This window comes from Elephas maximus, chromosome 5 (assembly GCF_024166365.1).
Source record: "Elephas maximus indicus isolate mEleMax1 chromosome 5, mEleMax1 primary haplotype, whole genome shotgun sequence".
Taxonomy (NCBI): Eukaryota; Metazoa; Chordata; class Mammalia; order Proboscidea; family Elephantidae; genus Elephas; species Elephas maximus.
In genome coordinates, this window is record NC_064823.1 from 43776099 (window position 1) to 43801344 (window position 25246).

The window sequence follows — 25246 nt, forward strand, 5'->3', positions numbered from 1 at the left end:
ACTAAAAATGCTGGATAACGTAAAACATATTTATAAAAGTGTAGTGAAGCTGACAAGATGATAAGAACTGTGAAGCCAAACCGTTACGTGAAAACTGGAATTTCAAGTAAGCTACACCCTGAAGCTGCTTTTGCCCTGGTGGACCTAGTAAACTATGTTGATTTTTTTGGTCTAGCGGTGTAGGGAAGACAGAAAACACGACTCTGCCCTTGACCAAACTGGAGAGACTACTTCCCACCAAAAGTGGAAGGTAGAACCTGAAGTGAACCCAATCCATTCTCTTACCCCAGGGGAATGTGAGCAGAGCATTGAGCTTTAAACCGAAGAGCTCAGTTCTGCTCAAATAAGCCAAACTCATGTTACCTGGATATTGTAAAACAAAACAAAAACCTCAAGCTATGAAGCTAATTTCAGATGGTTCTTGACTACACATGTAAGTGTTCAGTAGAAGCGAATGTAAACTCTCTGGAGATTTATACCTTTATCCTAGGCCTCAATTTATTTGTGTAAATAATATACAAACTTAATGAACAATTTCAGTCAACAATGACATAATATAGAACAAAAACCAAACTCGTGTGATCAAGTTGATTCCGACTCATAGCGACCCTATAGAACAGAGTAGAGCTGTCCCATAGGGTTTTCAAGGAGCACCTGGTGGATTTGAACTGCTGACCTGTTGGTTAGCAGCCGAGCTTTTTACTACTACGCCAGGAAGCAAAGCACCATAAGCAAGAAACAGTGGAAACTACAGATAGCAGAAACAGTCCTGTAGAGACTTCACATAACTAGAATTACCAGACATAGATTACAAAATAACTATACTTGCAGTGTTCATTAAAAATAAGTTGGAAAATATCTACAAGGAACATAAAAGAATAAAAATGATGTAGCAGTTTAGAAAAGAGAAAGAAAGGAGGGGACACCAGTTTGAAAGTATGTATCAGTGTGAGCAAGGGTGATGGTAGCTTCTATTAATGTGGGCTACAGCAGGGGATTAGAAAAAATGGATTGATTTAGAAGATATTTAGGAGGTACAAGCAGTAAGACTTGTAAAGTATAATTGCTATATTAAGTGAACCCTGATTTTTTTCTTACACAAAGTGTGAACTTAATATCCTCCCTCCTCCATATCTCAGAACACACACACAAACAAAAGATTCAGTTTGGCATTCTCCTTTGTAATTCCAGAGGTGACAGGCAAGAGTTTTGTAAAGAATTGATTGATGTAAAAGTGCAATAGAATTAGCGTTTTTAGCATTGTTATTGAAGCCTTGGCAGCTCAGTGGTTGTTTCGCTGCTAACCAAAAGGTCGGTAGTTCGAATCTACTAGCTGCTCCTTGGAAACCCTGTGAGGCAGTTCTGCTCTGTCCTGTAGGGTCGCTATGAGTTGGAATAGACCAGATGGCAGTGTTTTTTTGTTTTTTAACATTGTTACTATATGCAAATATATTTGAAATAGTCTGTAGTAGAACAATATTTTGTTACTGAAAGTGTGATGGTGAGCTTCTGATTCTTATTTTTCATTTCATGAAAGAAAACTGCTTGTAAAGAAAAGATTTTATGTAGTTTGCTCCTCTGAGAGTCTCTCATCCACCAATAGAAGATGACAGTTTTTTCCCTAATTTTTAGGTGAACTAACTTCAGTCAGTAATGAGATAGGTAACTTGAAAGGCTTCACTGTCTTCATCCTTTCACAGGGCCCCTCTTTTGAAAACATTGTAGAGAAGATTAAGTTTTCTAGAAATAAAATAGAAGTAATTTTTTTTTTTGATGGTTTATGTTAGGAATGATAGATGAGGCACCATTAAAGAGATGCTATTGTGGTGTTTTCACTATAAAACCTAGCAGTCACTATATCCTGCTGTTAATCATAATATCAGAGAAAAAGGGAGATGCATTAAGCAGTAACTAATTATGTATGTAAGACAGAGCGATGCCTTGTTACTCTCTGGGGCTTTGGCCCCAGTGTAGAACTCCAGTGAGTTTGACTAGACTAACCCGTTGCCATCGAGTTGATTCTGACTCATAGTGACCCTATAGGACAGATAGAACTGCCCTGTAGGGTTTCCACAGCTGTAAGGAAACCCTGGTGGCATAGTGGTTGAGAGCTACAGTTGCTAACCAAAGCATCGGCAGTTCAAATCCACCAGCTGCTCCTTGGGAACTTGATGGGGTAGTTCTGTTCTGTCCTAGAAGGTTGCTATGAGTTGGAGTTGACTTGACGGCAAGCGGTTAGTCTAGTCTAACTCACTAGACCAAAGCCCCAGAGAGTAACAGAGGGTTTGGTTTTTTTTTCACTTAATGAAAGTAGACTGCCACGTATTTCTCCCATGGAGCGGCCTAGTGGGTTCAAATCACCGCCCTTTTGATTAGCAGCCGAGTACTTAACTACTGCACCACCAAGTCTCCTTAGACTAGACTACATGGAAGGTTTTTCTTTTTTTTTTTTTTAAATACTAGGGAATCCAGTAGCCTTGAACCAAAGCAGGCCAAAGGTCTACTCCTTCTTTCTCCATCCCAAAGTCCTGACTAAATTACATTATTCTTGCTTAATGAATGAATATCAGAACTGGTGACCAGTCAGTACCTGAGGACAAGGATAAGAGCAAATGAAATAGTGCTCAAGAGAGTATTTTCCCCAATGCTTACTGTTGTCGTTAGCTGCCGTCCAGTCAGCCCCTGACTTATGACGAGCCAATGCACAGTGGGATTCGATCATTGTGATCCTTAGAGTTTTCATTGGCTGATTTTCAGAAGTAGATTGCTAGGCCTTTCTTCCTATTTTGGAAGTTCCACTGAGACCTGTTCAGCATCATAGCAAAATGTAAGCCTCTATTGACAGATGGGTGGCTGACAGATGGGTGATGGCTGCACTTGAGGTGCATTGCCAAGGAATCAAACCCGGGGCTCCCCCATGGAAGGCAAGAATTCTATTACTGAACCCACTAGTGCTTAGAGCAGAGTAGCCTGGGCATCCCACTCTAGCAGTCCAAGGTGCTCTCAGCACTCCAGCCTAGTGGAACGGACGTGTGTCTTTTAAAGCATTTATTTCTATAAAATTCCTTCTTTGTGGGTAACCTGATTTTGACTCATTTTTAGGGGTGAGTGGGGTAAATTCCTTCTAGAGGTCAGCCAATAAAAATCTATATGTTCTAGAAAAAATGCTGAAAGCATTTAAAAAGGGAAAAACAACATCTGTGGTATCATCTATATGTGTATGCTTTGCTTCCATATTTTTTCTGTACACTCATTTAACATAGTTGAGTTCATAATATTGTTTCCTACCTTTTGTATTTATTTACTTCTCATGAGCATCTTTCCATGCTATTAGAAATTCCTTGTAAACATTTTAATGGCCCTGTGTCAGTGACTACTATTATGCTGTGCTGTAGGTCCTGATGATAGTGGTGTGCCCCGGAGGATTGAGTGCTGAGCTCGTGAAGGCGCTCGTCATTGAGAGTAGCTGGATAGCCTTGCTCGTGGCACACGCGTATCCTTAAGTATCAGTGAGAGCAAGCGGCAGCTGCTTGTCCCATCTCTTTACTCCTACCCTTTCTCCTCAAATATAGAGTGTAGTTTTCTATACCTGTACTTTCCCATGCTACACTATTGAGATTTGGCCCCAGTCTCTCAGAATGTAGAGCTGTGCTATGTCCAGCCACTGGCCTTTCTTACTGTAAAGAGTTCCAGGAGGAAATAGCCACACGTTATATTGCTTATGTTTTGATCGTCTTCTAGCTGCTGCTTTTGTGTGTGTGTGTGTGTGTGTCTTTGAGATTGCTTTCTCTCTCTTTTTTTTTTTTAAGTACTTTTTGCCCTTCAGTGCCTGGGAGGAGGGAGATTTACATCTTATAACAATATCAAACGACATTTTCTTTCTTATCAGCATACCAGTTAGCAGGGTTTCTCAACCTCAGCACTGCTGCCATTCTTGTTGTTATTGGGTGCCATCAAGTCGGTTCTGACTCACAGTGACCCTATGTACAACAGAACGAAAAACTGCCCGGTCCCTCGCCATCCTCACAATCTTTGTTGCTGTGCTTGAGTTAATTGTTGTAGTCACTATCAGTCCATCTTGTTGAGGGTCTTCCTCTTTTTTGCTGACTCCCACCTTGCCAAGCATGATGTCCTTCTCCAAGGACTGGACCCTCCTGATACCATGTCCAAAGCACGTGAGACGAAGCCTTGCCATCCTTGCTTCTAAGGGGCATTCTGGGTGTACTTTTTCCAAGACAGATTTGTTTGTTTTTCTGGCAGGCCATGGTATATTCAGTATTCTGGGCAACAACACAATTCAAATGTGTCAGTTCTTCTTTGGACTTCCTTATTCATTGTCCAGCTTTCACATGCATATGAGACAATTGAAAATACCATGGCTTGGGTCAGGTACATGTTAGTCCTCAAAGTGGTATTCTTGCTTTTTAATACTTCAAAAAAGTCTTTTGCAGCAGATTTGTCCAACACAATATGTCATCTGATTTCTTGACTACTACTTCCATGGGCGCTGATACTGACGTTTCAGGCCAGGTCAGTCTTTGTTGTGGGGGCTGCACTGTGCATTGTAGGATGTTTAGTGGCATCTTTGGCCTCTACCCACGAGATGCCAGCAGGATTCCTGCCCCTAGTTGTGACAACCAATTATGTCTCAGACATGGCCAAATATCCTCTGGGGGGCAAAATCACCTCGGTTGAGAATCATGTTTATAGGAACATTGAGAGTATTTTGGAGCCTTATGCTTTTCTCAGTGGTTAAAAGTTCGGCTGCTAACCAAACGGCCAGCAGTTCGAATTCCCCAGCCACTTCTTGGAAACTCAATGGGGCAGCTCTACTCTGTCCTATAGGGTCACTATGAGTCAGAATCGACAGCAGTCGGTTTGACTTTTTTTGGTCTGCTCTTCTCCATTATTTCATCCTTATTCTACACGTCAAAAATAGAAAAAGATTTTTTTTTTACCCTGAAGAATTTTTTATTTCCATATTTGGAACTACTTTATGTACTTTGAGGGTACTAGAGTCCTGATTTCTAGATGAACAACAATAGTCACATGTGTCTCAACAGTAAGCAAGTAACAGAACAAAGAAATGCTGATGACGCATCAGAAAGGGAGGATTATTCAACACAGAGTGGTGTCCTTATTATCTAGAATGCGGTACTTGGATTCACTTAATTTTCTGGCTCACCCACAGATAATTCAGTTGTTTAGGCTACCATTTTTAAAAAGCCTTCAGAACTATTATTTCTGTCTATATTACCTCCTGTCCTAGTGAAAGACGTTGTACAGTAATCAGTACCCAAGGACATTAGTGTGCCACTCAAAATAGTTTGCAGCAGTCCAAAGAGCCACAAGTACCAGTTGCCATCAAGGTGATTCCAACTCAGGGCAACCCCATGTCTTTCAGAGTAGAACTGCACTCCGTAGGGTTCAATGACTGATTTTTCAGAAGTAGGTCTCCAGGCATTTCTTCCGAGGCTCCTCTGGGTGGATTTGAACCCCCAGCCTTTTGATTAGTAGCCCAGCACTTAACTGTTTAGGCCACCCAGTGAATTCTAAGGCTGAAGAGAGGGTGTCTTAATACAACCAAACTTCAGCCATGTGTCCCCTACCAGATGATTTTATTTGGATGATTGAGCATCTGAGAGCTTCAGGGATTAGTTTTCTGAGAATTGGGGTTCATTCTTGAATTATCAGAGACTGCTTCCAGAAGCAGATGAAAATCATATACCTCCCCTCCTGTTCAAAGTATAACCAAAAAAAAAAAAAAAACCAAACCCGTTGCCCTGGAGTTGATTCCAACTCATAGTATATCAGCCCTAAATTTTGTATATCAAGATATTCATGGACTCTTTTGAAACCTATCCCATGGGTGCTCAGTTAAATCTGCTGTTCTACACTGTGGTAGATTATAGATTTCATGACCCTGTATGCTAAAGGGAATTGAGCTGACTCTGCAGTACACTCTAGAACACCCTGAAAATTTATAATTTGACTGAATGTCTGGTAGAGGCTGTTTGCTAGCTTTTATTTATAAGGCTTGAGTGCTGGGAGGAAAATGTGATTAATTAAGGATTTTGGTTAATTAACTAGAAAATTAAATTTTTGTGTGTACGTTTTGGTCTTTGGTTTGGAGATTAAAATTAAGTTTGTCTTATATGATCCCAAACAATAGTTTTTAGTGCTTGAAAAAAAAAAAAACTTGAAAGACATCCATAAATAACTTCACCAGGTTTTGAAGAGATAACTATTAATTTTACTCCTGAGAATTCTTAGTGGTTTTTTTTTTTTGGGTCCATTATATATGAGCTGCTTTCAAGTTGGATGTAAAGTCAGATCCAGAGTAGTTAATTAGATTCACTTAAAAGTTTCTACCGTTGAGGGGGCCAAGATGGTGGACTAGGTAGACGCTACCTCGGATCCCTCTTACAACAAAGACTCGGAAAAACAAGTGAATCGATCACACATAACAATCTATGAACCCTGAACAACAAACACAGATTTAGAGACAGAGAACAAACAAATACAGGGAAGCAGCGATTGTTTTCAGAGCCTGGAGCCAGCGTACCAGTCAGGTAACCTTTGGCGCCTGACGTAGGGCAGAGCCCAGGGGAGCAGACGGCACAAACAAGGGGCCCAGCCCTAGCCCCCGAACTCACTCCGGGAGGGGGCCCAGCCGGTTCGCGCAGGCGGCGTGGCGACGCAGCCGGTGGGAGAAGTCCCTGGGAGGCAGTGACTGATCTTGGAGCGGGAAGAGCAGCGTCCCAGCCGGGGAACCGTCCCGCCGGGATTTTGACTGGGCGCAGGCACGGTACAAGCACACAGAGCTGCTCCACTCCCCTGAACTAACCCCGGGAGGGGGCCCAGCCGGTTCGTGCGTGGGGTGTGGCGACGCAGCCGGTGGGAGAAGTCCCCGGGAGGCAGTGACTGGTCTTGGAGCGGGGAGAGCAGCGTCCCAGCCGGGGAACCGTCCCACTGGGATTTTGACTGGGCGCAGGCATGGCATAAGCACGGAGAGCTGCTCCACTCCCCTGAACTAACCCCGGGAGGGGGCCCAGCCGGTTCGTGCGGGCGGCGTGGCAAAGCAGCCGGTGGGAGAATTCCCCGGGAGGCAGTGACTGGTCTTGGAGCGGGGAGAGCAGCGTCCCAGCCGGGGAACAGTCCCGCCGGGATTTTGACTGGGCGCAGGCACGGCATAAGCACGGAGAGCTGCTCCACTCTCCTGAAATAACCCTGGGAGGGGGCCCAGCTGGTTCTCGGGGGCGGCACGGTGACGCGGCTGGTGGGACGAGAAATCCCCGGGAGGCAACGACTGATTTTGGAGTCGAGAGTGCACCGTCCCAGCAGGGGAACCTTGACGTTGGGCGTGGGGCTGGCAGCGGAGGATATGACTGTGACTCCAGTGGGCCAGACCCCCTGGGGGCAATCTCCACACAGCCAGCACACATAGGTGACGCGCCCCGCGGGAATCTCAGATATAATAGTCATTCCAAGCAAGACAAGCAACTCTGGTTATATTCTGAGGTGCTACTCTCTTATCTCTCTGATCCCTCCCCCACCCTCTCCAGGTGGCTTCATTAACATCCGAATTGCCTGAGCCAGAGGGAGAACTCTGATAGGGATCTGACTGCATTTTTTTTAGCAGATTTTCTGGAAAAACTAGTTTCCCAGTGATGGCTCGAAGACAGCAGTCCATATCAAACCACATAAAGAAGCAGACCATGACAGCTTCTCCAATCCCCCAAACAAAAGAAGCAAAATCTTTCCCAAATGAAGATACAATCCTGGAATTATCAGATACAGAATATAAAAAACTAATTTACAGAATGCTTCAAGACATCATAAACGAAATAAGGCAAACTGCAGAAAAAGCCAAGGAACGCACTGATAAAACTGTTGAAGAACTCAAAAAGATTATTCAAGAACATAGTGGAAAAATTAATAAGTTGCAAGAATCCATAGAGAGACAACATGTAGAAATCCAAAAGATTAACAATAAAATTACAGAATTAGACAACGCAATAGGAAGTCAGAGGAGCAGACTCGAGCAATTAGAATGCAGACTGGGACAACTGGAGGACCAGGGAATCAACACCAACATAGCTGAAAAAAAATCAGATAAAAGAATTAAAAAAAATGAAGAAACCCTAAGAATCATGTGGGACTCTATCAAGAAGGATAACTTGCGAGTGATTGGAGTCCCAGAACAGGGAGGGGGACAGAAAACACAGAGAAAATAGTTGAAGAACTCCTGACAGAAAACTTCCCTGACATCATGAAAGACGAAAGGATATCTATCCAAGATGCTCATCGAACCCCATTTAAGATTGATCCAAAAAGAAAAACACCAAGACATATTATCATCAAAACCAAAGATAAACAGAAAAATTTAAAAGCAGCCAGGGAGAAAAGAAATGTTTCCTTCAAGGGAGAATCAATAAGAATAAGTTCAGACTACTCAGCAGAAACCATGCAGGCAAGAAGGCAATGGGATGACATATACAGAGCACTGAAGGAGAAAAACTGCCAGCCAAGGATCATATATCCAGCAAAACTCTCTCTGAAATATGAAGGCGAAATTAAGATATTTACAGATAAACACAAGTTTAGAGGATTTGCAAAAACCAAACCAAAGCTACAAGAAATACTAAAGGATATTGTTTGGCCAGAGAACCAATAATATCAGATACCAGCACAACACAAGGTCACAAAACAGAACGTCCTGATATCAACTGAAATAGGGAAATCACAAAAACAAAGAAATTAAGATTAATTAAAAAAAAATACACATAACAGGGAATCATTGAAGTCAATAGGTAAAAGATCACAATAATCAAAAAGAGGGACTAAATACAGGAGGCATTGAACTGCCATATGGAGAGTGATACAAGGTGATATAGAACAATACAAGTTAGGTTTTTACTTAGAAAAATAGGAGTAAATAATAAGGTAACCACAAAAGGTATAACAACTCCATAACTCAAGATAAAAGCCAAGAAAAACGTAACGACTCAACTAACATAAAGTCAAACACTATGAAAATGAGGATCTCACAATTTACTAAGAAAAACGTCTCAGCACAAAAAAGTAAGTGGAAAAATGAAATTGTCAACAACACACATAAAAAGGCATCAAAATGACAACACTAAACACTTATTTATCTATAATTACGCTGAATGTAAATGGACTAAATGCACCAATAAAGAGACAGAGAGTCTTGGACTGGATAAAGAAACACGATCCGTCTATATGCTGCCTACAAGAGACACACCTTACACTTAGAGACACAAACAAACTAAAACTCAAAGGATGGAAAAAAATATATCAAGCAAACAATAAGCAAAAAAGAAGAGGAGTAGCAATATTAATTTCTGACAAAATAGACTTTAGACTTAAATCCACCACAAAGGATAAAGAAGGACACTACGTAATGATAAAAGGGACAATTGATCAGGAAGACATAACCATATTAAATATTTATGCACCCAATGACAGGGCTGCAAGATACATAAATCAAATTTTAACAGAATTGAAAAGTGAGATAGACACCTCCACAATTATAGTAGGAGACTTCAACACACCACTTTCGGAGAAGGACAGGACATCCAGTAAGAAGCTCAGTAGAGACACGGAAGACCTACTTACAACAATCAACCAACTTGACCTCATTGACTTATACAGAACTCTCCACCCAACTGCTGCAAAGTATACTTTTTTTTCTAGCGCACATGGAACATTCTCTAGAATAGACCACATATTAGGTCATAAAACAAACCTTTGCAGAGTCCAAAACATCGAAATATTACAAAGCATCTTCTCAGACCACAAGGCAATAAAACTAGAGATCAATAACAGAAAAACTAGGGAAAAGAAATCAAATACTTGGAAACTGACCAATACCCTCCTGAAAAAAGACTGGGTTATAGAAGACATCAAGGAGGGAATAAGGAAATTCATAGAATGCAACGAGAATGAAAATACTTCTATCAAAACCTCTGGGACACAGCACAAGCAGTGCTCAGAGGCCAATTTATATCAATAAATGCACACATACAAAAAGAAGAAAGAGCCAAAATCAGAGAACTGTCCCTACAACTTGAACAAATAGAAAGTGAGCAACAAAAGAATCCATCAGGCACCAGAAGAAAACAAATAATAAAAATTAGAGCTGAACTAAATGAATTAGAGAACAGAAAAACAATTGAAAGAATTAACAAAGCCAAAAGCTGGTTCTTTGAAAAAATTAACAAAATTGATAAACCATTGGCTAGACTGACTAAAGAAATACAGGAAAGGAAACAAATAACCCGAATAAGAAACGAGAAGGACCACATCACAACAGAACGAAATGAAATTAAAAGAATCATTTCAGATTACTACGTAAAATTGTACTCTAACAAATTTGAAAACCTAGAAGAAATGGATGAATTCCTGGAAAAACACTACCTACCTAAACTAACACATTCAGAAGTAGAACAACTAAATAGACCTATAACAAAAAAAGAGATTGAAATGGTAATCAAAAAACTCCCAACAAAAAAAAGCCCCGGCCCGGACAGCTCCACTGCAGAGTTCTACCAAACTTTCAGAGAAGAGATAACACCCGTACTACTGAAGGTATTTCAAAGCATAGAAAATGACGGAATACTACCCAACTCATTCTATGAAGCCACCATCTCCCTGATACCAAAACCAGGTAAAGACATTACAAAAAAAGAAAATTACAGACCTATATCCCTCATGAACATAGATGCAAAAATCCTCAACAAAATTCTAGCCAATAGAATCCAACAACACATCAAAAAAATAATTCACCCTGATCAAGTGGGATTTATACCAGGTATGCAAGGCTGGTTTAATATCAGAAAAACCATTAATGTAATCCATCACATAAATAAAACAAAAGATAAAAACCACATGATCTTATCAATTGATGCAGAAAAGGCATTTGACAAAGTCCAACACCCATTTATGATAAAAACTCTTACCAAAATAGGAATTGAAGGAAAATTCCTCAACATAATAAAGGGCATCTATGCAAAGTCAACAGCCAGTATCACTCTAAATGGAGAGAACCTGAAAGCATTTCCCTTGAGAACGGGAACCAGACAAGGATGCCCTTTATCACTACTCTTATTCAACATCGTGCTTGAAGTCCTAGCCAGGGCAATTAGGCTAGACAAAGAAATAAAAGGTATCCGGATTGGCAAGGAGGAAGTAAAGTTATCAGTATTTGCAGATGACATGATTATATACACAGAAAACCCTAAGGAATCCTCCAGAAAACTACTGAAACTGATAGAAGAGTTTGGCAGAGTCTCAGGTTATAAAATAAACATACAAAAATCACTTGGATTCCTCTACATCAACAAAAAGAACATCGAAGAGGAAATAACCAAATCAATACTATTGACAGTAGCCCCCAAGAAGATAAAATACTTAGGAATAAATCTTACCAACGATGTAAAAGACCTATACAAAGAAAACTACAAAGCTCTACTACAAGAAATTCAAAAGGACCTACTTAAGTGGAAAAACATACCTTGCTCATGGATAGGAAGACTTAACATAGTAAAAATGTCCATTCTACCAAAAGCCATCTATACATATAACGCACTTCCGATCCAAATTCCAGTGTCATTTTTTAAGGTGATATAGAAACAAATCACCAATTTCATATGGAAGGGAAAGAAGCCCCGGATAAGCAAAGCATTACTGAAAAAGAAGAAGAAAGTGGGAGGCCTCACTCTACCGGATTTCGGAAACTATTATACAGCCACAGTAGTCAAAACAGCCTGGTACTGGTACAACAACAGGCACATAGACCAATGGAACAGAATTGAGAACCCCGATATAAATCCATCCACATATGAGCAGCTGATATTTGACAAAGGCGCAGTGTCAGTTAATTGGGGAAAAGATAGTCTTTTTAACAAATGGTGCTGGCATAACTGGATATCCATTTGCAAAAGAATGAAACAGGACCCATACCTCACACCATGCACAAAAACTAACTCCAAGTGGATCAAAGACCTAAACACAAAGACTAAAACGATAAAGATCATGGAAGAAAAAATAGGGACAACCCTAGGAGCCCTAATACAAGGCATAAACAGAATACAAAACATTAGCAAAAATGATGAAGAGAAACCCGATAACTGGGAGCTGCTAAAAATCAAACACCTATGCTCATCTAAAGACTTCACCAAAAGAGTAAAAAGACCACCTACAGACTGGGAAAGAATTTTCAGCTATGACATCTCCGACCAGCGCCTGATCTCTAAAATCTATATGATTTTGTCAAAACTCAACCACAAAAAGACAAACAACCCAATCAAGAAGTGGGCAAAGGATATGAATACTCATTTCACTAAAGAAGATATTCAGGAAGGCAACAGATACATGAGAAAATGCTCTCGATCATTAGCCATTAGAGAAGTGCAAATTAAAACTAGGATGAGATTCCATCTCGCACCAACAAGGCTGGCATTAATCCAAAAAACACAAAATAATAAATGTTGGAGAGGCTGCGGAGAGATTGGAACTCTTATACACTGCTGGTGGGAATGTAAAATGGTACAACCACTTTGGAAATCTATCTGGCGTTATCTTAAACAGTTAGAAATAGAACTACCATACAATCCAGAAATCCCACTCCTCGGAATATACCCTAGAGAAACAAGAGCCTTCACACAAAGAGATATATGCACACCCATGTTTATTGCAGCTCTGTTTACAATAGCAAAAAGCTGGAAGCAACCAAGGTGTCCGTCAACGGATGAATGGGTAAATAAATTGTGGTATATTCACACAATGGAGTACTACGCATCGATAAAGAACAGTGACGAATCTGGGAAACATTTCATAACATGGAGGAACCTGGAAGGCACTATGCTGAGCGAAATTAGAGGCAAAAGGACAAATATTGTATAAGACCACTATTATAAGATCTTGATAAATAGTAAAAACTGAGAAGAACACATACTTTTGTGGTTACGATGGGGGGAGGGAGGGAGGGAGAGGATTTTTTATTGATTAATCAGTAGATAAGAACTGCTTTGGGTGAAGGGAAAGACAACACTCAATACATGGAAGGTCAGCTCAAGTGGACTGGACCAAAAGTAAAGAAGTTTCCGGGATAAAATGAATGCTTCAAAGGTCAGTGGAGCAAGGGCAGGGGTTTGGGGACCATGGTTTGAGGGGACTTCTAAGTCAATTGGCAAAATAATTCTATTGTGAAAACATTCTGCATCCCACTTTTAAATGTGGCGTCTGGGGTCTTAAATCTTAACAAGCGGCCATCTAAGATGCATCAATTGGTCTCAACCCACCTGGAGCAAAGGAAAATGAAGAACACCAAGGTCACACGACAACTAAGAGCCCAAGAGACAGAAAGGGCCACATGAACCAGAGACCTACATCATCCTGAGACCAGAAGAACTAGTTGGTGCCCGGCCACAATCAATGACTGCCCTGACAGGGAGCACAACAGAGAACTCCTGAGGGAGCAGGAGATCAGTGGGATGCAGACCCCAAATTGTCATAAAAGGACCATACTTAATGGTCTGACTGAGACTAGAGGAATCCCGGCGGCCACGGTCCCCAGACCTTCTGTTGGCACAGGACAGGAACCATCCCCGAAGTCAAGTCATCTGACATGAAAGGGACTGGTCAGTGGGTGGGAGAGAGATGCTGATGAAGAGTGAGCTAATTATATCAGGTGGCCACTTGAGATTGTGTTGGCATCTCTTGTCTGGAGGGGGGATGGGAGGATAGAGAGAGAGGGAGGCTGGCAAAATTGTCACAAAAGGAGAGACTGAAAGGGCTGACTCAATAGGGGGAGAGCAAGTGGGAGTATGGAGTAAGATGTATGTAAACTTATATGTGACAGACTGACTGGATTTGTAAACGTTCACTTGAAGCTTAATAAAAGTTAATAAAAAAAAAAAAAGTTCCTACCGTTATTTTTGGTGTTTTCTATCAGAAGAAACTCCTGCTTATCATCTGGTTATCAGTTTTTAGGAAGTTTGTCTACAGGAGTGTGAATCTTCAAAAGATAACATATGAAGGGCCATCTGCTGACCCCTGCTCTTGTCCATGTGAACAGCTGTTGCTGGAGGCTCTGATGGCTGCAGTGTGACCTGAGGGACAGCTGATGACTGTAAAAACTTTAAATCTTCAGCAGGTGGCCAGGAGTCACTGTACTCTGGAGTTAGTCAGGATGCTGGCCACATGTAGTTAGTGTGTGAGTGCAGGACGTTAGGAGTCCCGCACAGTCCAAGATGCTGGCCACATGTAGTTAGTGTGTGAGTGCGGGTTATGAGGGGGACCCACACAGTCTGCTAGATGGTGTGTGTGTGTGTGTGTGTGTGTGTGTGTGTGTGTTTTATTTCCCCCTTGCTGTCCTAAACCCTCCCCCCGCCCTTTTTTTTGGTTTGTTTTTTTTTTAAGAGCTGGGGTTCTGTTTGCTGTAAGAATCTGTAACCAACTGGTCTTGAGAAGAAAAAAGAAATAACCAAACATACTTGCATTTCTTTTTTCAGGTGCCATGGGAGATTGGTTAGCTAGTGTAATTAAATGTAGTGAAAGCCTAGTATCCTTTATTTTAGTAGCCTTTTGTGCTTCTAGGCAGATTCCACATTACCCACAGGTAAACTTCAGAACTAATTTTAGTATCATTCCAGGAATTCTTTGGTTTTTGCTTGATTTAATTATTTCTGTGAAATGGTATCCATTTAAAGATGTAATTGTGGAAAATATGACTTGGTTACAGATAGTGACTTAGGTCATGTCCTTGAACCTAGCATCTCATCATAAGTAAAATCCTTATGTGACAGAGAGAGAAATACAAGTATGAGACAGGCAGAGGGAAATGTGTTTTCCGGAGCCAGAGTGGAATGGAACTACCACAGTGGGAAGCGAAACTCCCATTTCATGTGATGAAGAAATGCTTGTGGCATGCGGGGCAGATGGAGTGTGAAATAGCTTCAGGAAAAGAGGTACCCAGGGACCTTGAGTTTGAAATGCAGTTTCAGAAGGAATGCAAGCAAACTTCTGGACTTCAGACAGTTTGGCATTCTGGGGAAAGAAAGGACTTTAATTGGTCTGGCTTTTTTCCTTTAATCAAAAAGTCAAGGCCAAGTCATCCAGTAAACTGCTGTCTTACTTCTTTCTCATCAACGTCAAGAACAAGCACTTTCTGCATGCAGCACAAGTTTTAATTTTTTTGAAACGAAAATTTAAAATTTGCATGAACAGGAGGCTTAAGGGTCATAATTTTCCTCAATGAAATGTATTTAACCAAAATCCCTTTGCCATTGAGTCGATTTCTGACTTCTAGTGACCCTGTAGGACAGAGCAGAATTGCCCCATAGGGTTTCCAAGGCTATAAATCTTTACAGAGGCAGACTGCCACATCTTTCTCCCATGGAGCTGCTGCTGGGTTTGAAATACCTACCTTCGGTTAGCAGCCGAGCACTTAACCACTGTGCCACGAGGGCTCCTTGAAAAGTAAGGAAGAGAAACATTCTATCAATGTTTAGTCAGATGATTTCTCAGCCAAGCTAAGCAATTTTATAACATGTTGGAGGTAGGATTTTTAGATGTAAATGGAAAGATGTTTGGACCTTCTCTGTTGCAACTCATTTCAATACCCTTGACTTCCTTTCTAGTCCCTGTGTTGCTAAGTCCTGCCCTGGGATGTAACTCCTCTGGCCTGGAGGTAAAGTCTACTAACTGTGTTGATAGGGGCAGTGGTGGTTCAGTGCTACAGTTCTCGCCTTCTGTGTGTGCCAGAGCACCTCATGCCCAGCCGCCACTCATTTGTCAGTGGGGGCTTGTGTGTCGCCATGCTGCTGAACAGGTTTCAGTGGAGTTTCCAGACTAAGATGGACTAGGAAGAAAGGCCTCACTTACAAAGATCAGCCAGTGAAAACCCTATGGATTGCAACAGTGTGATTGGTAATCAATCGTGTATCGGGCAGCATTTTGTTCCATTGTGCATGGGAATGCCATGAGTGGGTGCCGACGCCATGACAGCTAACAACAAAAACAATGTTGATGGATTCTAGTATAAACTCAGTCCCACGCAGGTTCCTTTTATCCTCAGAAGGCAGCCTTTATAGAGAAGGTTGCCATCCTGCCTTAACCGCCTCATGTTTTTCTAACCCCGAATCATCGCTCTTTCTCTTCACCTTCCCTTTCTTCTTTACTTCACTCCTGACACTGTCACAGTTCCACTCCTTGTGTTCTTCATCTCAGGTTTTCTCCTTCTTTAATTTCTCTCCAGTTCTCTCTTTACTGGTTTTCATCCTTCTCACTTTTATCATCCTTGCCATTTATTACCTGTGTACCGATAGGGTCGCTATGAGTCAGAATTGACTTGATGGCAACAGGTTTGTTTGTTTTTCCCTTTGGTGTGTAGATGCTAAGATGCCCCCCTTCCTTAAAAAAAAGATCTCATTTTTGCACCATTCTGAATCTCTGCCATTTACCGCCATATCCCGCTCCGTCAGCACCTACTAAAACTCTTCTATTAAAGATTTAAATTCTCATTTTTAAATTCAGTGGTCCTTTTCTCACAGTCGTCTTCCTTAGCCCCTTTGTGGCCTTAACATGTTAGAATTTCTCTTCTTCCGTGACCTCCATATAATCATCTTGGTTTTCTCCCTACTTTTTTTGATAAATTCTTTCCCTTTGCTGAGTCTTCTTTGTTTGGATTGCTTATCCATTTTCTCAAACTCAGTTTCTATTTTAGTGTTGATAAGTTTAAAAATTACATTTCCAATGCCAGTCTTCCCTAAAAATTTTTTTGAAATCTGTCCTGTCATAATTTTGCTGTCTTCTGGGCACAGCTCACATTCAATCAGTTTCTCTTTTTTTCCTCCCCTTAGAGTATAGCCATTTGGATAAGGGAAAGACAATAGCTTATTTTGTATGTCGGCTATGATAATCGCCCATCTGCATGGGCTAATATAATAAAGTAGATCTGAATTTCTTGCTCATTGAACAGTTAATAGAAGTGGAGATACCCCACAGATTTAAATTATTTGAATCAAGCCATCTTGTTATGAAGCAATATTTGTTCCTTTTCAGTGATCACCTTTGATAACTTTGTATAGATCTTTAAAAGATGTTTTATCTAAGATGAGAATTGTTGAAAATGCTGAGTGAGTTGAAAGTGTATGTGTATCTTCCTGTCTTTCTGATAGTGCAGGGCACATAGGAAGAGTAGGCAGGTCAGCTAGGGGGAGATGTTTCATGCCTGAATTAAAGGAGTAGTGCCTTTCTCTGTAACAGTAAGGGATGGGATTATAAAGCACTGGCATTGATTTTCCTGTGACTCATTATATGAGTCACACTGTTTTACATTCATGTCCCATATGTATACCTGTTGCTGTTGAGTCTATTCTGACTCATAGTGACCCTATAGGATGGAGTAGAACTGCCCCATAGGGTTTCCAAGGCTGTAAATCTTTACAGGAGCAGACTGCCTGCCACATCTTTTCTCCCGCAGAGCAGCTGATGGGTTCGAACTGCCGACCTTTTGGTTAGCAGCCAAATGCTTAACCACTGCACCTGTATGTATAGCATTCCAGAGTAAAACTCTTAGACTTGTTTCAAAGGGGAAGGGGCAATCATTAAAGTTTTAGGACTGCACTAACCTAAACCAAACCTGTTGCATTAAGTCAATTACGACTCATAATGACCCTATAGGACAGAGCAGAACTGCCTCCATGGGGTTTCCAAGGAGCAGGTGGTGAATTCAAACTGCTGGCCTTTTGCTTAGCAGCTGAATGCTTAATCACTGTGCCACCAGAGCTCCAGCACTGCAGTTGAGGGTTGGAAAGGCTGGAATTGGGGCCAGCAGTGAGTCTAAGAGGTTGAACTAGGCCCAGGACCTATAAGTTGATTTTAGGATTAAGAGTGGAGGTCTTGCCTAGCGGAAGACCAGGTACAGGAAGTGCTTAGTGGTGGGAAGAAAACCAAGCCAGAGATTCAGGAGCCCTGTGAGCAGTTGGGTTATTGAGCATGCAGATAACAGAAGTCAGAAAAGCAGAGGGAGAGACCAGAAATCTGGTGGACAAATCAGGATCACTAAGGAGGTCATGACCCTGCTTTCTTGGTCAGAAGCCCAGTCCCTGTGAATGGACCACCCAGAAGCTCTTAGATGGAACTAAATGCTCCAGGCCAGGAAGATGGTATGTGGGTTCCCCTGACTACAGTGGGGGTGAGCAGTGCCAGAGAGAAGGGCAGATCTGGAGAGGAGTATTGAAGAGAGCATTCTGAAGTGCATGTGGAAACATCCAGGGTGAGTAATCCCGATTTAGGTCAAAGGGAATGTATAAATAGTTCAGATAAGCCATGGCCATCAGAACCTTATATCCCCCTTTTCTAAAAGCCAGAGGACAAAGGGTCGTGACTTATTTAGAACTTTGAATGGCTCTATATTGAGCCGATAAAATTCTCTCACACATATACTATTTCATTTTATATTTTGGCAAATATTTATTGAGTTCCTAATTAGAAAGATGAGTAAAGTACCTGATCATTGATCAGTAAATGTTTATTGAATGTCTACTCTGTGCCTAGCACTATTCACATATCCTCTTTATTGCTAATGTCTATCACTTAAGTGTGATTTAATAGCCATTATAAGTACTGTGGACAATGAATAAGGAAGACCAAAGAAGAATTGATGCCTTTGAATTATGGTGTTGGCATAGAATATTGAATATACCATGGACTGCCAGAAGAACAAACAAACCTGTGTTGGAAGAAGCACAGCCAGAATCCTCATTGGAAGCAAGGATGGCAAGACTTGTCTCACGTACTTTGGCTATGTTGTCAGGAGGGATCAGCCCGTGGGGAAAGACATCATACTTGGTAGAGAAGTAGTAGTTGTTAGGTGCCATTGAGTTGATTCTGACTCATAGCGACCCTGTGCACAACAGAAAAAAACACTGCCTGGTCCTATGCCATCCTCACAAGGGTTGTTATGCTTGACCCCATTGTTGCAGCCAATGTGACAGTCCATCTTGTTGAGAGTCTTCCTCTTTTTTGCTGACCCTCAGTCCCTGGGGCAGGACCTCATGCTTGGTAAAGTGGAGGGTCAGCGAAAGAGAGGGAGACCCTCGATGAGATGGATTGACACAGTATCTGCAACAATGGGCTCAAGCATAACAGCCATTGTGAGGATGGCATAGGGCTGGGCAGTGTTTTTTTCTGTTGTACACAGGGTCGCTATGAGTTGGAGCCAACTCGATGGTACCTAACAACAACAACAAGTGCTGTGGGGCAAGAATAGTAAGCATAATACAGCACCCTGTTTATCTGCTGTTGTCTGGGGTGATATTCCAAATGATTGCATTTTCAGGCTAATTAAAGATTACACTATCTAAATTTAATTAAAATCAATTTGGATAGAGATTTTCTTCAGTGTATTTTTTCTCATTAGAAAAAGTATTTTGTGATTATAGAAAACTGAGAAATGCAAAAAGCATGATGACTAATATAAAAAGCTCCTGTAATATCACTTTTTAGAGATAGCTGTTATTAACATTTGGGTGTGTTTCTTTACAGCCCTCTCTCTCTCTGTAATTGTGTGTTTTGACAAAATTACAGTGCTGTAAAGTTTTGTGTCCTGATTATTTTACTCACCACTGCATCATGAACATCTCATCACATCTGTTACTATACTTCAGTGACTGTAATCCACTCAGAACTGTACCACAGTTTATTCAGCCATTCCCTTGGAACCTTTAGGCCCAAGTAGTATTTTGCTACCATAAAACAACTTTAAGATAAGCATCTCTGTGCACAATCTTTGTCTGTATCTCGAATTATTTCCTTAAGTTAGATTCCTAGGAATGTGATTATTGATTGAAAGGAATCTATTTCTCTTTGAAGAGAAAACACACTCGGGATATGTCTAGAAGCCAGGGCCCCTGGCAGTATGATTTCGTTGGATCCTCAGGTTAACTCTGCAAATAATGGGGTGGGGAGGGAACATATAGCCACTAACTAGAAAGTAAGCAGGGCCCATGATCTGGTGGCCTGAGTAACCCAGATTCTTAACTGGGTCCTACATCGGCTGTCTAGGTTGATTCCCTATTTCAAGGGAAAATAGTGGAATTGTGGGTAGACAATATGTATCAGAGCCGTAGGCGCTCTGGGCTTAATGGCTGAGGGCTTTTTTGTTTATGTGTGTGAAGATGAGATGAATTATTAACATTGCCTTTGTCTCATCAGTGGAATAATACTGGTTATTGCTACTTAATTGTTGTTGCTAAAAAAAAAAAAATTCTGGATTTTCTCTGAATGCTTCATTATATGCATGCATTTAGCCTTTCAGATGAAAATTTCCTTCAGAAGTTTTCAATCTATGCTAGCTAAATTAGATTTGGTATTATTATTATTTTTTTAAAGCCTAGTTCTAGATTAGTGGTTACCAGGGGTTGGGATGGGGAAAACGAGGGAGGGAGGTGGGTGTGGCACTAAAAGGGCAGCTAATTATCACACTCCTAGGAATCTGACTTAAGGAGGTAATTAGGTGCAAAGATTATGCACACAGGTGCCTATCTTAAAGTTCTATGGTAGAATGGTTTTATGTGGAACGGTTCTATATCTTGACTGTGGTGATGGATACGTGAACCTAAACATGTGATAAAATTGTGTAGAACTAAAAACACACACGGAGCCCTGGTGGCACAGTGCCTAAGAGCTTAGCTGCTAACCAAAATGTCGGCAGTTCAAATCCACCAGTTGTTCCTTGGAAACCCCGTGGGGCAGTTCTACTCTGTCCTGTAGGGTCGCCATGAGTTGGAATCAACTTGATGGCAACAGGTTTGGTTAGTTTAAACACATACAAGTACAAATAAAACTGGGGAATTCTGAATAAGACTGGTGGATTGTTTCAATGATGATACCTGCTACCATCTTGTACTGTAGTTTTTCAAGATAGTACCATAGGGGAAACTGGGTAAAGGGTACTTGGGATCTCTCTCTATTATTTCTTACAACTGTGTATGCGTTTACAATGATCTCAATAAAAATTTCAATTAAAAAAGTTTTTTTCCTAGATCTAAAAATGGGTAATATTTGATGGTTCAATGACAAATTTGGAATCAGGTTGATATTGACAAGCACTGCTTTTAAACCAGGTTACATTTAAACTTGTTGACCATAAACAGAAGGAACAAATGCTTTTTAAAAACTCGCTACACACTACAACGAAGTTTTTAAAAATATAAAGCAGTTTTCTTTTTTCCTTCCCTTTTAGCCATGAAGACTTTGAATTTATTTCGGGAACACGAATGCGCAAACTTGCCCGAGAAGGCCAGAAACCTCCTGAAGGTTTCATGGCTCCCAAGGCCTGGACTGTGCTGACCGAGTACTACAAATCCTTGGAGAAAGCTTAAGCTGTTCACCCCGTAGCTCCACCTTTGACTGTCCATTGATTAACAAGAGGGGACCACATGATCACTGTTGGCTTGGCTTTGTGGTGGTGTCTGTCTGGAAGTGCTTCTTAAAAACAGACCATTTTCCTTAACTAGCATCAGTTTTGGTCTGCTTTATGAGTTCTGTTTTGAACAAGTGTAACACACTACTGGTTTTAATGTATCTTTTCCAGTTATTATAGTTAATACTCCCACAATAAGATTTTAAAATCTTGTCTTTTTATATTATATTTATGCTTCTAATGATTTTTTCAAGCTATGATATTAGTTTTAACCAGTAGTATACACATTGAATCTCACTTTTCATCCCTTAAAAAAAAAGGAAAAAAAATCATTCATTGAACAATAAACTTGGCTAGAACTTGTTTTGGGAATTTTACATAAAATCTGTAACAATTAGATTTTTTTCTATTCTGAAAATATAAACTGCCTTCTTTCCAGTCAACTATTAATCTCTCAGCTGTTGTAATCTCAAGTATTCTTATGGTCTGTGTAAGCCCTGGATGATCTTTCTTTATTCAATAAAATTAGATTTTTTGGCTTATGTATGTGATACTTTTTATGTTGTTTTTTCCTACATACACTTCTTGTGAAAAATGTTCTGGTGGAAGAGGAAAATACAGGCATCTTTCATTACTGAATCTAATTAGTTCCTAACACCACGTTGCATACATAACGAATTTTTGGACAGCAAGAGATGGTATTCCATTACTTTCAGTGGGAAAATAAGAGTGCATTTTCAGTCCATGTAAAAACTCGACCAGTTCCCCTCAAATCTCTGTGCTATTCTTAAACACCTATGTAACATCCCACCAAGGATTTTGAATATATATGTAATTAGATACTTACTATTTTAGTTAGCTTAGGTTGTAGAGACAATCTCTAAAATCGCAGAGGCTTAAAATAAAAAAAGGTTTATTTCTCCTTTATGCCATGACCCCTAGGTTCTGCTCACTGTAGTCACCCAGGGAGGGTCTCTCTGCTACCTTTTGCTGCCATCTCAACAAGAGGCTCCAGAGAAAAGTACCATGAAAATCACATACTGGTTTGTAAGTGCTTTGGCTTAGGCACAGCACTCATCATCTGTCCCCACAGCTCTTTGGGCAGAATGGGCTGTGTGGCCCTGCTCAAAGGGGGCCATAGTAAAACTACCCCAAGAGGATGGCTTTAGAGAACAGGAATTGATTGTCTCAGAGTTTTGGAGGCTGGGAGTCCAAATTCAGGGTGTCAGCAGGGCTATGCTCTCTGCTTAGAAGCTCAAATCAGCATTAGCTCTAGGGAGAGGTCCTCTTCTCTTTCAGGCTGAAAGGTTCAGCTCCTGGAAGCCCTGGCATTTCCTGGCATTCTTTGGCTTGTACTCATGTCATCACATATTTTTCCCCCGTGTCTGTGTGTATGTCTCTGTGTGTATTTTCTCTTTTTATAAGACACCACTCAGAAGGGATTAGGTTTAGGACCTACCCTACTTCTGTATGACATGATTAACACAACAGAAAAAAAAAAGCCTTATTTCTAAACAGGGTCACATTCACAGGTATAGGGATTAAGACTTCAGCATATCTTTTTTGGGGGACACAATTCAGTCCATAATAGAGGGTTAGGAAATATAGATGCCCATGTGTTCAGGAAGGCAAGTAGATGGGAAATTTTGGTGACCAAGAGTAATCAATACAAAACTCGCCATTCTGTTCTCTATATTGAAGCTGGAGAGTAGGGAGAAGAAAAGATTCTCAAGGAGCTTGTAGATACACACCTGCGATTATGATTCAGTGTTAATAAGGGCAATAGTAGATATGTTTAAGACACTGCGTGGATAGTGGTGGAACAGAGGAAGGAATAATTAACAGGTGGCTTGCAGGTGGGAGGTGAGGGAAGAGTAAGAAAAGCTTCACAGCAGGGATGACTCCTGAGTTCAGTTTTGAAAGGAGCATATGTTTGCTGGGTAGAGAAGGAGGGGAAGCGTGTTCTAAAGTAAGCAGAGAAACATGAAACTGTAGGGCGTATTTTGAAACCTGTAAGTATTTTATGGTACAGCTGGGGTGTCAAATGCTAAGTGTGGGAAGCAGTGAGAGATGAGACCCAAGCATACAGGGCCTTCACTTAAGGCAGGATGTGATGAGATTCTGACTTGGTGGACTAGCAATAGAGACGGAAAAGAGAACAGAGCAGAATCAAGACATGCTTATGAGGTAGAATTGGCAGGTGTGTGTCATTCCTTCAATGCAGGGACTGAGAAAAAAAGCCAATACAGATTTCCAGATGCCTGGTTGCAACTGGGTGGATGGTGATACTAGTAATAGACAAGTTAAAGGGAGGGGAATGCCAAATAGTCAATGGTTTTTTTGAGGCGGGGGGGACAGAGACCTACCAAGTTTCCTCTGGCTATAGGCTATCCAAGTGGAGATGCTTATTCAGGAGCTGGATATGCAATTCTGGCTAAGATGTCAGCTTTTTTGATTTGCAATCATACTTTCTATGATAAAATAATCTTGCATGACCTGGCCTTGAAAATCTAGCATTATAAAGGGATGGCAGATTGTATGTGGAGCTAGCTAGTGTATTGTCGTTGAGGCAAAGGGAACAAAATACCACTAGGCAAAGAAACTGAAGGGGGAGGAGAAAAAAAAGTAAAAAGGGATCATATAGAGAGAGAATCAACTAGTGACAGAGTAGATAAATAGAAAAAAAAAAAAAGGAAATTGAGTAAGTGGATAGTGAAAAAAAATTAGGGAGTAGTGTACAGGATGGAGCCCTAGTGGCACAGTGGTTAAGAGCTTGACTGCTCCCCAAAAGGTCGGCAGTTCGGATCCAACAGCCGCTCCTTGGAAACCCTATGGGGAAGTTCTGCCTAGTCCTATAGGGTCACTATGAGTTAGAATCGACTCGATGGCAACAGGTAATGGGTAGAGGATATGTTGATGAGACAAATTAGAGGTGGTAGTTGATGTTTGTTTGTCTCCACATGACCTAGATCTCTTTATTTAGCCAGAGAGCTCCTTTACGCAAGTCGACAGAGGCTGAGGAGTCCCTTGATGGAGCAAATGGTTAAGCACTTGGCTACTAACCAGAAGGTTGTTGATTTGAGGTCACCCAGAGGTGCCTCAGAAGAAAGCCTTGGTCATTTACTTCTGGAAAATCAACCATTGGAAACCCTGTGGAGCACAGTTCTTTTCTGACACAAATGGGGTCGCCATGAGTTGGATTCACTGGCAACTGGTTTAGTTTACAGAGGTTGAAGGGCACCACAGATTTTTCTTCAACCAGAAGTAGCTGGGTGTAGCATGGCACTTAAACTAGGGTAATCCAGAAGCAGCTTCCAGAGATGATGCATCTGTAGGAGGTAATGCGAAAACAGACAGTAGGAGTGAATCTTGGTTTATGGTAGCTGATGATGGAGTCGAGATTCTGGGGCCAACAAATGCCCAGCAGAGATGGCACCAGTGGCAATGGGGTCTCATGTGCACAAGTGACATCCTATCCAGAGTATCCTGGTGGCATGACCTTAACTGAGTCCTCTGCTGCCAAACTTCTTTCATTCTTAAACATTTTCTGAGCCTCGTTTTCCTGCATTTTCCATCAATTCTATAAGATACCCAACAGCCTTCCCATAAATTCATTTGCTGCCTGAATTATCTGGAGTAAGTTTCTATTCTTTGCCACCAAGAACACTGACCTTAACAGGTAGCATACGGCAAAAATATGTATGTCATGTAAGAGACTAAATTTCCAAGATAATTTTTACTGTCAACAGCATATTATAAAAGCTAAAAATATAGGAAAATAAAGCATTT

General features: G+C 41.0%; 1 protein-coding gene across 1 annotated transcript in view; it reads left to right on the top strand.

Moving 5' to 3' along the window:
• The window catches only part of PAPSS1 (3'-phosphoadenosine 5'-phosphosulfate synthase 1), a 147311-nt gene extending 125354 nt beyond the window's left edge, over positions 1-21957 (top strand). The window contains exon 12 of the mRNA XM_049885571.1: positions 21278-21957. Within this exon, the coding sequence (XP_049741528.1) occupies positions 21278-21416 (139 nt within the window). The 3' untranslated portion in view covers positions 21417-21957. The remainder of the gene's footprint in view (positions 1-21277) is intronic.
• The last annotated feature ends 3289 nt before the right edge of the window (positions 21958-25246 follow it).